This window comes from Cololabis saira, chromosome 17 (assembly GCF_033807715.1).
Source record: "Cololabis saira isolate AMF1-May2022 chromosome 17, fColSai1.1, whole genome shotgun sequence".
Classification (NCBI taxonomy): domain Eukaryota; kingdom Metazoa; phylum Chordata; class Actinopteri; order Beloniformes; family Belonidae; genus Cololabis; species Cololabis saira.
Genome location: NC_084603.1, coordinates 26,750,890 through 26,765,138, shown reverse-complemented (window position 1 = coordinate 26,765,138; position 14,249 = coordinate 26,750,890). Strand labels below are relative to the sequence as shown.

Sequence of the window (14,249 nt, the reverse complement as noted above, 5' to 3'; positions counted from 1 at the left end):
GACAGATTGATTAGAAGCATAAAAACACAGGGTCTTATTGAGTTTAACTTTCAGGATCTAATTTCCTTCGACTTGTGACTTGATCATTTAGCACGTTTTGCTCATCTGTATCAGTCTTACTCTAAAGTTTCTTTGTCTTTTTTTCACCATTCTCGACTGTCATTTGATATTTTTAACTGCACATCTCTCGTCAGCATTTTTCCTGTGCGTGCACTTACCCCGTTCAGGCTGCCCAGGTCCTTGACCTTGTGTTCGTCCGTGCCAGCCTCGTAGTTGACGACCGCATGCTGCTTATCCACACTTCGGGACTTCAAACAAAAGCATACACAGAGGAGAACCGTTAAACCAATGTGATCATATTTTACGCTATTTTAACTATGGAAAATGTTCATTTAATTCAGCATGAGTCCTGTTCTACGTCAGATTTTCCTGTCAGTGCTCACATGGATGCCAGTTCTGCTAAAATGACCAAAAACCATGGAGGAGTAACTGTTTGTGGCACAGCGTATGTGACTGGAGCAAAGTGTGTTTGGTTTAGCTTTTGTAAAGGTATTAGCATCCAATGTCAAGAATGTGGCTCCCAAGGTAAATCTTACTGTTACTATACATGTTATCATATAATATCTATCATATCAATGTGTGCATAACACAAGTAAGTATCTCTGGAACGCCTTAAATTCAGACTGACATCATCCCTTTCATGCACAACTGTACTTAAAAAACAAAAAACCCAGCGGCAGAATGAAAGTCCGGAGGTTACATTTTAATTTTTAGAAATGTGTGCCCATCAGTTGTTTTGAAGATAAGGATTTTTCATAAAAAACTGCAACTTTCTGTATGCATGGTATGAGCATCAAATTCAAATGTTTAAAGAATGAGCCAAATATCTCTCTCAATGCCACAGGAGTTTAACACATGAAGAGCGAATGCAATCATTCTTAACTGATAAGAAAATATGCAGCAGCCCGCTCACAGTGTTTACTGGCCAATTACACTGAAATTGGTCAATGCCTGCTCTGGGAACTGAATCTCATATTCAGCCCTCACATGACTCTTTCCTATAACTCAATCCCTGCTTGTTTGGAAGCAGCAACAATCCTGTTGAAGTAAAAATGTGAAGATAAGACTGAAGCAAAAGGATGCAACTCCAGGGAGCCAACAGCGTGGCAGATTACATTAGTGAGATTAGTCTAGATCAAACAGGATAGAAACAAGCTGAGCTGATGTTGTACCACAGACACTATGGGAAACAGGTTTCATGCTGTTCCACAGTTATGTGCTGACGAGCAAAGTGCGAAGAACAAGGGATGGATGGAGACATGATAGCCTCACTATTTTCTTAAATAGAATTTATTTCTCTCTGGAATAAGAAAATACATTGCATGATTCATTTAATTTCAGTAAATAAATAAAGCAAGACCCTACTGACATCGTAAGGCATTAACTCGAATGCAGATGTTGAGATGCATTTTACAAAACACACCACTGAGGTAACCACGTCATATTTCTCTCATACATTAATCTGAAGTCCGATATTCTGCCTGTGAGTATATGTTTGTGTTTTATTCGGTGCATGACACAGCAGCCTTTAATGTTTAGCCATGTGATGAAGCCTTGGCTTGTTGAAGCAGTCACATGTGGGGGGGAGACAACTGCTTGGCAAATACAGAAACACACATAGCCAAAAATACATTCTTAATTTGGGAGATTTCCCTTGTCATTCCAAAGATATCACAAGGGCAGGAATACAATAACACACAGAGACACAAACAGGAGCAGCAAACCTTCAGGTCATCAGAAACATATTACAGAAAGTGTTTGAAAAAAGAAGCTACACTGATGACCTTTATTCATCTGAAACCTTCAAAGAACAGGACAGTTAGAGGTTTAAACAAGTTTCAAAACTATCAAAAACAAAGAAAAAATGTATCAAAAAGGTGTAAAACTCTGTAAATAGTGCTGCTTTTTGTGACTGTGAAATATCACAGCAATCAAAGAGGTATTTCTCTGCTGTCACTGAAAGATTACACAGTATAGTGAACAATGAAAAGAGCTGCTTGCTCCCAGTGAGTAAATGTGAAATACGCCTTTCACAATCAGATTGTCATACTGTCATTAGTGCCACTTGACAATAATCATTTCACCGCTAGTGCTGGATGCATGCTCGGTCCACAACTGTCTCTGTCATAGAAGATCTTTCTCAAGAGGTGTCTGCCCCACTTTCTATTAATAGAGCAGTGACCAGAGGTACACAAGTGTGCACGTGGTGTGTGTGATGCACATGGAAGCATGCTGTGCTAATGTGCTAAACTGCAGCAGCATGAACACAGAACACTCTCTAGTACAGTTATCTTATTTACTTCTGAAGAAGTCCAACTTTCTTTATTTGGCTGAGAGGAATTCATCAGCAAGTGCCAGTTCTTATCAATCATTTGCGCACCGGAATACTACACTGACATTTTCTCTTTCAACTATAAAGGAGAGAATAAATCTATAAACTAATTGATAAGCTAAAAATGATGTATATGTTGTTTTTTCAGCTCCATTGAGGCTGCTGTGAGTGGAGAAGTAGTGCGAAACGCATTCTCACCTGCAGCATGAGCTCACAATCATCCCGGCCGACGAAGATCATTTCCCGGGGGAGCCGGTGACGCGTCCCCCCGCTGCTGACCAGGAACCAGGAGGTCACACTCATCTCTGCGCCCTGTCGCTGCCTCTTGTACTCACCTCCTGAGACAAGAGTGAATACAATCTTCAGTTTCATACGCACAAGTGCCACTGAGCTGTGGTGGATCCTCCTGTTGTGAAACTAAGCAGCTTACACTTTTCCAAATCATAGTCTAGACAAATCAACTGTAATTCAGGCACAATTCCTCCATATTATGCAATAAATATCAGTACAGGTGTTCTTTAAATGATCAAAATACTAAATCAGCTCTCAAAATCAGCAAGGATTTTGTCTAAATGATTTCTGATGCATTACATTTTTTAAATGAGCCAGTTATTTTTATTCAAATGAATTATGAACAATTTAAAAAAAGGGCGAATTTACTTGTTTTCTTAACATTTGGAATGCTCTTAAAAATAAACAAAAAAAACAAATTTGATCTGACATTTATATAGTTTTACTCCATCAGTGTGTTTTCTGGCACTTAAAATCAGGGATTAAGGATTTATTCACAAGTATGCCCCATGGTGTGTGAAATGTTAATTTAAATATTCATGTTTTTTTTAAATAAAAACACATCTCATAGAATTATTGAGACGTAAATTAAGAAAATATTTTTGGTGAAATCTACTACACCTTTGGTCCAGGTAGCTCACAGCCGACAGACCTCTGACAGCACAGCACAGCTAAGCCATCCTAAAAAAAGACATTTAGAGAGAACAGACATGAGAAAGACACTAAAGTCACAGGAAAAGTGTTAAGACTGGCTGACACGTACTAAGTCCTAACGCTTCTCTCCGGTTTTGTTTGGCCGGTAGGAGGAATGAGTTTGAATGGAGGGTCGAGCAATCCGACGCCCCGGACCGTCTATGTCTGGATATGAACGCTATAAGCCAGCCGGTGGGACACATCCTCTTTTTCTGCTGGCCCTGATGACTGCCAGATGCTAGAGGAGGAAGTGACGTAGGAATGTTGGCTGGCCTACTCATCAGGACGTTTATTTTCCCTCCTCCTTTCCTCCTCCCCTTCGCTCTCCTTCAGATGAGCTGAAAAGGAGGTCAACGCCTGACTCTGGCTGACTTTTTAACTTTCCGGGCCTGGAAAAATAACATTAAGCAGATCGAACTGAACTGCAGGTCAGTTTCTGACTGGCTAGCTACATAATACTGAAAAGCCTCAGTTTAATAACTGGTTAAGGGATTCGTGTGACTGCTGCTGTCTGGGTGTAAAATAAAGCAGCTTTGGTAACTTCTCATAATTTAATTTTCCATACAGTCACAAGATATCATGAAAACATTCTCAGAAAGAAGTGTGGAAGCTGTTGTCTCCATTATAATACCTGCTGGATTTAGTAACACCTCAATGTTTGAGTTTATAAGAAGGTTAGATACTTAATACTTGACATGATCATGAGTTTTCAAATAAATACAGTTTTGAAAGCTTTTAATGGTAATTGCTGGTGGCAGTAAAATAGCCGACGCTCTGGGTCTAGTGTAGAAAGTGCAGAGAAAAAGCCCATCAGAGTGGGAATTAAAGATTAGTCAGCTAAGCTCCTTCTCACTTGACCTCATAAGTACTTCGTATATCAACTCAATTATCCCTTGAGTAAAGTTTTAATCAGTTGCACACCTCAGTTCCTCGCATGACAAGACCAGGAACATAAGTACATACCGTATCAGCAGCTGACAGTTTCACATGCCGTGCAAAAGACTACATGAAGAAGTTTTTAGGAGTTTGTAGGGTTTTAAAAAATAAGAAATGTTATGTTGGAACGATAGGAAACACGTGTTATGGTGGCCAATGCAGATTTTGTTCAAAACTTACCAAACCTTCTTTATAATTGTGGTGCTTTCCCATTAACAAAAAATAACTTAAAAAGCTTTGAGATAACAGAACCATGTCACTTCATTTGAGGCCGCCTTTGTGTGAAGATACTGTACATATTTCAGTGAGCTGCTCAGATCGTGTGCATTCTGTCACATCTCAAACCCAGATAAGAGTACAGCTATACAGCTTCCCCATCTTTAACTCAATCCAGTTTCACATTTTGTTAGATTTGCTGTACTTCTGAAGTAACGCAAAGCTGCAACACTGATTTCAAACGAGGCACGGCCTTCAGAAGAGAAGAGAGGAGCTGAAATGCCGACTCCACCCCCTTAGACACCTGCTAGCGACCGACAGAGGTGTCAAAAGTATTCACATTCATTACTCAGGTAGAAGTATAGATACTAGAGTTTAAAAATACTCCTGTAGAAGTTGAAGTATCAACTCGAGTTTTTTACTCAAGTAAAAGTATAAAAGTACTGGTTTCAAAACTACTTAAAGTATAAAAGTAAAAGTAATGTAAGGGGGAAAAAGCCATTAAGGACAAAAGCCATTGAAAATGAATGTATCTTAGTATAATGCAAATATATTAAAGAACCATATATGTGTACTATTGAGCATTAACATGTGTTTCAGAGAGCAGAAGATATGATGACTAGTTGCCTATAAGTATTGTTATGGTGCAAAAAGTCAAACTTCAGAGGCTTGTTATCATTTATCCTAACCTTTATTGGAATGTACATCCAAGTTTAGTTGCAGGAATCTGAGGGAACGGATGTAAGAACAAAACTGGACAAGAACATCTGAAACAACCACAACCAAATTCACTCTATCCGGATGGAGCAATTTAACTGGATATTTTTTTTTTAAAGGCCCAAATGAAATCGAGTAACGAGGCTGTTTTTAAAATGTAAGTAGTAAAAAGTACAGATAATTGTGTGAAAATGTGAGTAAAAGTACAAAGTCGTCTGAAAAATAATTACTCCAGTGAAGTATAGACAACCCAAAATTCTACTTAAGTAAGGTAACAAAGTATTTGTATTTCGTTACTTGACACCTCTGGCGACCCAGATGAAAAGATGAAGTTGTGACACTGGAAATTGTATAAACTTTTTTTTAAGGTAATTTGATATTTGTTCCATCACCAAAATAGCCATTACAATAATGCACCTCAATTTGGGAAGAAGAGTAGTATACACAGGAGAAAAATACATCCTTGTATTTCCTTAAACCTAACTGGACCAACAATACCCTGTTTCCAGTCCAAGATATCACATGATACATATCCTCTGACTGGTCAAGAGATGAATTTATGTTTGCAACGGTAGATAAAAGAAATGGGGGACATACTGAGCTCAGATGTTATCCTGGAATGGCTTGTTAAGCTTGCCAAACACAGAAACGGCATTGGCATAACACTACAATTACTGGTGGTTTCCCTCCCAAGTGTAACTAAAGCATCAGAGAGTTCACTGTTTCAATTACCGCCACACACTCATGCAGAATGTAAGACTGTGGTTGAGTAGCACGGACACGATGCATACCAGCCTTAATTAAAAAAAGAAAAGAAAAAAAAATCCAACAGGAGCGATGTGGCACAGATGGAAGAACAAGGCAGATCTGATGAAGGATACATAGCCGGGAATGAAATACTCTGTTTATTTGTTTAAATTGAAAAAAACAAATATAATAGTAGTCCATAGTACACATCGATGTGACAGACTTGGCGCGTTCTGATGACTTAAATCCGTCCACCCACTCCCCTTTGCCTGAACTTCCTTCTTGACGTCTTTTCCCCACTCGTCATTACTATGAACGGTTGAGTATTTGAACTCACGAAGCTTCTTCACCTCACTCCTAGTTATATAAAATGTAAAACTTTTGCTAGATTAAAATCTTAGTCAAACAAACTGTTCAGGTAAATATGCAGAAGAATATGTATGCATGTATGTAATTTGTGTTTTGGGAGTCTAAGATTTTGTAAAAACTAGTTAAGAGTGGACATTCTCATTTTCCCTTGGCTCTTTCAGCAGGAACGCTGCTCGGGCTAATAAGAAGAAATAGTGACCTCATGTTTTTGGCAGGAATCTCCCAACCCCCAGAGCTGCACAAATACTATGTCCACACACACACACACACACACACACACACACACACACACACACACACACACACACACACACACACACACACACACACACACACACACACACACACACACACACACACACACACACACATAACTGAAGAATGAAAGAGCAGGATTATTCCAATATGACTGTGAATTCTTTGTACGGAGGAGATAGCAGCAGAGGGACAGGAAGCATGTGAAGCACTCCTTAGTGTAGTTACTTATCTTTGCATCAATAGCGTGTAAACCGTGGCTTATTCTGATTTCTGTAGAGCTGGTCACAATTTTAAAAAAAACATGACCTCTACAGACAGGCTGCTAAATCACATAAGGACTAAATCCCAATATCTCATTTAAAATCATCTCAAAAGTAACAACAAGGCAGATGAGAAACAAATGAGCCTGAGCCTTGGTGTGATTTTTATTTACATATTTAGTCACTCAGAAATGATTAAAAAGAAAATCAGGAAGATTTAGACACATCAGGCACGACGTATTACCATCCACTGACCCTGATGTTTTATAGCCAGCAGTGAATTTTCCAACATTTCAAATCTCTTCCCTCATTTCTGAACCAACCAATCACAAACACTAGCTGATAAACAGGAAGTGATGTCAGTATTTGCAGCGATCAGCTAATATGTTTCTCACAGGCCGCTGCTTTCCACGTAGCATCTGGCCGGAGTGTGTATCCCAGGATGATGCAACAGCTGGGCAACCATCAGCAGCTCATCTGCTCTTTATCGCCAACCTCCCGGCCGTCACATCACTGCCATAACACAGACGGCTGACTCAGGCCACATCACACACCTTGACAGCTGACACCCGTATGCTAAGCAAACCCATGTCAGAAAGCCAGAGGGGGACACAGAGCTGGAGTGACACAGAGGGAGACGGCTCATTCTCTCGTCACGCTCATTTCCACATGGTCTTATGATGAGAGCCAGACTTAGCCCCAGTAAGGGAGTGGTTGTCTGCCCACTCTGAAAAATTGCAGTGGCATTAAAACTCACCAGAAGCTGCAGAAAATGCCAGCTTTACGGGTTTTCAGGAACAAATCATTTGAATACGGTATCTGCAGTCATTCTGCAGCTCACTGATCGCTACGCTGATTAATTTCTGTCTGCTTGGTCTCTCCAGACGCAAACTCTAGCTGATACACCAATTAAAAGTTTACAACAGCAGCAAAAGCTGACTATTCTGATATAAGTGCTACTCAGTAGTTGCAACAGGCTCAGTGTTTAGAGAAGGGAAAAAAGAGAGAATGGTATAATATTAAACTCTATTATCAGCAATACTTTGGGGGAACGTCATTATACAGGGTAGGGCTGGGCGATTTTGGACAAAAATAAAATCCCGATTTTTTTTCTCTGAAAACCCGATTTTCGATTTCGTTTTTTTTTGGTAAAACTACAAAAGACAATGGAATAAATTGTTTAAAATATTTTATCTTTATTTTTAAAGAAAAATAGCAAACAAATTTCCATATTGGGAATGAAGTGCAATTGAAAGATACTGTTAATCCTCCTTGAGTTTAGTAAAGTGACAACATTTACAATTTTCTGTAATTGTCTGTAATGCAGCCAGCTGCAAAAAAGGAAAATCGATTTTCCGATTTTCCTTTTTTAACATCGATTTTGATTAATAAATCCGATTTAGATTTAAAATCGATTAATCGCACAGCCCTAATACAGGGTATTCTGACTCACTGCAAAGTGATTTTATGGAAGTAAAACACCATAATCAGCAATGTTGCTTTGTAACAATGAAAAGTAAGCAACAAAAAAAGGTTAAAAGGTACAAGCTAAAAGAATAAAAGCAACACATAGGTAAGACTAGATGAAAAAAAACAGCCTTTCTTCCAGTAAGACTGGTGTAAGGTGATTTAAGGTGTTCAGACTGAAATCAATAAATAATAGGCAAGGAAGACTGAATCAATCCCATGAGCCTAGAGATACGGGGTGTGCAGGGAAGTCCATAAACCTTGAGGGGTGGAAAGAATAAACAAGAGATCCAATTCAACACAGCAACCTCTGGACAGACAGACAGACAGACAGAGGCTCCTCTAGTCCTTCATGTCTGAGTCGACTGGAGACTTGCAGACATTAAAGTGGACTGTGTCTATTGTTCCTCTTTAATCGAGACAAAAAAGCAAGAAAAAGAGATTAGCCAGTCATCAGCAGGAATTTTATCAACTGTATGTTTTATGAATTGTTTCTGTTGGGGCGTTACCATCTTTACAAATGATATATTTGTGTATGTCCATTGAAAAATGTCCCTTCAGAAGTTCCATAGAGCTCACAGGTTATATTGTTGCACAGACATTCTCTTATTTAGTATGTAATAATACTATAAATGTGCTATTGTCAAATTAAATGTATATAGATATAAATGTCACACATTCGTGTAATTTACAGCATTATAAGCATAAATCATTTAGAAGCCATAGATATATCTATGAACTTCAGTTCTATCATTAGTTTATACGTTTTATCTGATAGTACTAACTCAGTAAACATTTTTGTTTTTTCTTTAGGCTATAACTCACTCATTTGAGTTTGATTCATTCTATTTGACATTTGAATGAAATTGACCTACTTTACCTCCTCCTCATGAATTAAGCATAGCTGACAAAAAACCAAACACTCTTTTGTCTTATTCTTTTAAAACAGACCTAAATTGATTAAGAAGGATCTCTCCATCCTACAGTCCAGTGCTGGACTCCATATACTACTTTTACATCCATGATAAGCATGGTTGTACTTTGGATTTGTCATTTTAAGGACTCATTAAGTATCCTACAACTTTACCAGGGTAAATCTGGGCCAACAATGCTCATCCAGCCTCAAACACTGCTTTAGCCCAAGAAGGATTTACTTAAATAAGGATAAGTCTTCATATTTCACAACCAAACAGACAAAAGGATAAACTTCATCACTTGTTTTTACCTCTTGAGTTCAATAAGTGTCTGAAAACAATAAATGGCAGAAGGTGTCAGATGAGACAGAAAGACGCTCTTTCCATCCAACTGAAGATGGAAACAGTGGAGCTATAAGATACCATGACCAACTGAAGTAGGTCATGGTATGATCCCTATCGTTTTGCAAATCTTATTATATTATATAAGGAGTATTATATAAGGAGTGACACTAAAAGTTAAACTCTTAAACCTTTAATTAAATAAGGGGAAAAAAGCCCTCCAAAAGAAGCATACCATTTATGCCAAAGAGCTTTATATTTGGAGCAGATTCTAATTTATTCAGCAAGAGTGAAACTAATCATAGCGACAGAATTGTAGCACCATGGAGGAAGATAATAAATCATTATGCTGTCAGTATAATACAACAGGTCTGCAGAAACTTGGCTGCGTGTGTGTATCTATAAACTTACGTGTATTAACGACAAGGCTATAATATGCTGCATGTGGGTGAAAAAAACTGTGCCATGCAGCAGAAAAGACCATATGGTGCAGAAAAGCCGCCGCACGCATCACATGAGCAGCGAGAGACAAAAAAAGCAAACACCTCCATTTAGCCAGCATCGGTGCTGCCTGCTTTATTGTTATTACAAAACACAACCCGGCACCCCCACTGGACTTAAGACACAAACCCACCACATGCTCGGTGACCCCACTGTGTTCAGCAGGGCCTACGGGCCTTTATATGGAAATTTCCAGTTCATGGATACTGAGGTTCTGCAGAACTAGAACCAAAAAGATAAAGACAATGCACGAAAACAAACTTAATATTCTTGAAGGCTCTAAGGGGGAAAACCAGCTCTGAGAACAAGCACTCATAATGATCATTGGATCATAAAAAATAGATTATTAATAATCCAAGAGAAATAATGAAGCATATGCCCTCCAGACTTTTTCAACGCATGTGATTCATTCTCTGAAGGATGTGTGCATAACATTCTTCTGAAATATGTCTGAAAGACACAAATCTCTGGAGGCGGCTCTCTTAATGGGGCACAAAGACTGAAGAATATTGGTAGTAAATTAACAGGCAAAACTTAATTAGCAAAATATTACACTGTAAAGAGAATAATAAAACTGGGCAGACAGTTACCGGTAGTTAATTTAATGATTCCATGGGAATATCATACAAACACACACAAACATAATTACCCTAACATACAAGCGCATTAGAATTTTAGACATTTATCTTTGTTTCTTTTAAACCTTGCACATACAAGTCTTCTACAAACTCTAAAATTACATTGTTTGATGATGACTTGGTAATATATGTACTCTGAATTCTGATCTTATAATTCATAACAGTCAAATGTGGGTAAACTCTAACAATGCTTCATTCAAACTATTTTTACATTCTCTTGCTGTTCACACTGTTCAAAAAAATTTGAATAAATAAATAAGATTACAGAACTTGGTGTAAATATGCTCTGCTTGATGCTCCATGGCCCTACATGCTCCTGCAGAGCTGATAATGACTGACCTCTGGCCTTTTAGTGCAACAGGGACTTGACAATCTGACCGGCCCTGCCATGATGATTACGAAACTAATATTTAAGCTGCCCAGAGCAATAGCCTCTGCAGTGGGTAAAAATAGTGAACCCTCTCACACTGAAATCCACACTGGCACTTGGGGGGGGGGGGGCAAAAGGAAAAAGAAAAACATAAACGTTAGCATAACAGTACAATCAGGAGCTGGCAGAGGGAAAGATGAGAACAGAAACTACACAAATCAAGATCAATATCTGCCGTGGAAAAAAGCACTCAATAAAGGAAAGCTCAGAGGGGAGCATGTTACACCCCAAAACAGATGGGACGATGGCTCTGTTTTATTTTTCATTTTGAGAAGTTAAATACAAAAAAAAAAAAACAAGAAAAGGCCCAGACACACCCTTGATGTTCCATAACAAGGGAGAGGCCAATGATTATGTATAGAAATTGCTCTGAGCTTTTTCTCTTTTTTTTTACTTTGCATTCCTCTCTTTTATTTATTTTTATTTTGTTTTAACCACAAACTTGTCTCCTCCACCCCTCTTGTGTCTCTGACTCTGCACACACAACCTGGGGCGTCACCAGGCAAAGCTATCTGACCCTCATGACTATTTTAATGGTCCTACTCTGGGAGATCACAGAAGGGAGATTCACTTTTATATTTAGCCATGCGCTCTCTGCTAACACAACGCTTTTGTAGCCATCTTAAATAAAATGGAACAGGCTCGGTATCATGTTCCAGGCTAAGTTGTTTTCAGCCACGAATAATACTGTCCTGAACACTGAAGTAAAATGAACTCACTTCCTAGACTTCCTACTACCGGTATACACAATGGCCATGAGCAGGCAGGACAATAGTCCCCAAAGATGTCCCAACTCCCAGATGAAGTCTAGAAGAAAGAATTAAAACTAAAGAAAACAGTTTTTGCATGTAAACAAATCTTTCTTCAGCCAATCAGTGTTAGAAGAATTAGGATGCTGAACAAGACAGTGACAACGGAAGACCGGGCAGTCAGCCAGTGGCTGTATATAAAAACAAATTGACTTTGATCATGTCTGTTTAAATGTTATAATATGAAACTGACCACAAAACACAGACAATCAGAGGATGGCAAGAAATTACACAATGTGGAGGCTCCATATCTTTCAGAAGGAAAGTGAGCACAAGGAAACTTCAACCAATAAACAAAATGAAGGGCACAATTTCTGTGTAATTGGAGAGTTGTAACATAACTGTGTAATAAACATAGGCAGGCCGGACTGGGGAGAAGCCAGGACACTGCTTCATTTCAGCGGGACGTGCAGCAAACACCCTGTGACGCGGACACAATTTTTAAAAATGCAACTGCCTGTGGAGTGAGCCAGCGTGCCAGCAACCACATTTGCAAGGAGGACAGCAAGGAAGGGGGGGAGAAAAAAAGGCTGAATGAAGGAAAGGATGTGAAGGAGAAGAGCAAAGCCAAACTAGATGGTATTATCTTCACAGTCTGTGGCTCAAGTCCCAAAAAAAAGTTTGCATTCTTACAGCCGAGGGAGGAGACTTACCAGACACACACGTGTGCAGTATAACGCTCCCTTGCTTTCCAAGAACACACCAGTCCAGTATGTGAACAGAATATTTGTCACCGATACTTTTTTGACCTATTTGATGGAATTAACAGTTGGTCGACTTTGATACGTGTTATAACATCTGGGGCGATGATCTCATAACAGTTTTAGTCAAATTGGTTAAAGAAAAATCCCAGATCTACACTTCAAATAGATAATATTGAGACAGCATGACATCTTTAGTCATATTCACATATTTAAAGATGCTCATTATAATTATTATTATTTTTGTTATTTCTCAAAGTTTTACATCTGATGTGATGATGGCAGCAAAAATCAAAGTGAACACAAAGAGAGCGGATGCATGTAGGCCAGCTACATCTGCCCCACAAAAACAAAGCCTGAGCCCAGAAGAAGAGGAGGGGGTCCAGCAGGGGAAAGGCCTGCAGCTGCAGTACACTGAGAAACACCTACTTACACATACATCTCGCCTTCAGACAATACACCCCGGGGCTCGCATGTTTCTAATAAGATAACCAAAGCGCTCAATGGTGACCGACCTTCATTGATGTGCATCTTGTCTCCGTATGGCAACACAGGGATGCAGCTGAGAGACAAGAGCAGGGCAGTGGTGGGGGATGGCGAGAATATAAGCAGAAAAGGGACAAATGTGTGTGTGTTTTTGTTTTGTTTTTTTGCTCTCTGTACCAACAGAGGCAGCAAAGTGGCCTGTGCGGCTTCACAAAGGTGGAGCAGGGCTGGATTGTCATGCTGCTGCTCACAATAGCAGCCATCCTGTTTTAAGGCTGATTTATGGTTCCGCGTTACACCAACGCAGAGCCTACGGAGTAGGCTACGCGTCGCCGCGTACCTTACGCCGTACCCTACGGCGTAGGCTCTGCGTTGGTGTAACGCGGAACCATAATTCAGGCTTTAGCCGACAGGGATGCGGACCATCACGCTCAGCCCCGACAAAACCAGGCTCGCTGATTAAACTGCGGACACAAATCTGAATCCACCTTTCGTTGTTGGACTGTAAGAGGCTCGACACACCCCATCACCTCGGGGAAAATGTTGACTCCACACCGAGACCCACTGACATAAGGAGATGTGCAGCAGAAAAAAAGCAGAAAAAGCCGCTCTTATTATTATTCCTGTGCCACTAACTTCACGTGAACAAGGGCCGACTGCCTCATTAGAAAAACAAGGAAGAAAACGGCAGCTGGTTGATGAATTGTGTGTGATAAAAGTGTTGTTTGCTGCACTCACCCGTCTCCCCGGCGTGTTGAAGGTGGAGCACCCAGCAATGCAGCTGCAGGTCGGAGCGGCCGTTTCCCTCCGCTGCCCGGCCGCAAGCTGGCCGCGAGCCTCACGGCCGCTTCCGCTCCGACCTTTCAAAATAAAACCAGAGGGAAACCAAGGTGCTTTGAAGGGATTTGCAGAGCGTTGAGTTGAAATGACAGCCCCTACACTGAAAAAAATAAATCTAAGCGCATGTAAATATAAAATTACGGAAGAGTATTAGGGCCAGGCAGGAGAAAAATACAAATAATATTTTAGAGGAGGAAGATTTTTTTTTCATTATGCACTTCGAGAAAAAAGTCGAAATGTCG

At 39.8% G+C, this 14,249-nt stretch overlaps 1 protein-coding gene across 8 annotated transcripts in view; it reads right to left on the bottom strand.

The window, feature by feature from the left end:
* cep170aa (centrosomal protein 170Aa) overlaps positions 1–13,990 on the bottom strand; it is a 38,181-nt gene extending 24,191 nt beyond the window's left edge. For 7 of the 8 annotated variants that reach the window (XM_061746007.1, XM_061746012.1, XM_061746011.1 and 4 more), the window contains exons 1-4: positions 13,906–13,990; positions 3,305–3,364; positions 2,591–2,730; positions 219–308 (exon numbers count right to left, since the gene is read on the bottom strand). In XM_061746007.1, the coding sequence (XP_061601991.1) occupies positions 219–308; positions 2,591–2,695 (195 nt within the window). In that variant the 5' untranslated portion in view covers positions 2,696–2,730; positions 3,305–3,364; positions 13,906–13,990. Of the gene's footprint in view, positions 1–218; positions 309–2,590; positions 2,731–3,304; positions 3,365–3,446; positions 3,552–13,905 lie in introns of those variants that run through there. The other variant, XM_061746008.1, reaches the window with a different exon arrangement.
* Positions 13,991–14,249: the final 259 nt, after the last annotated feature.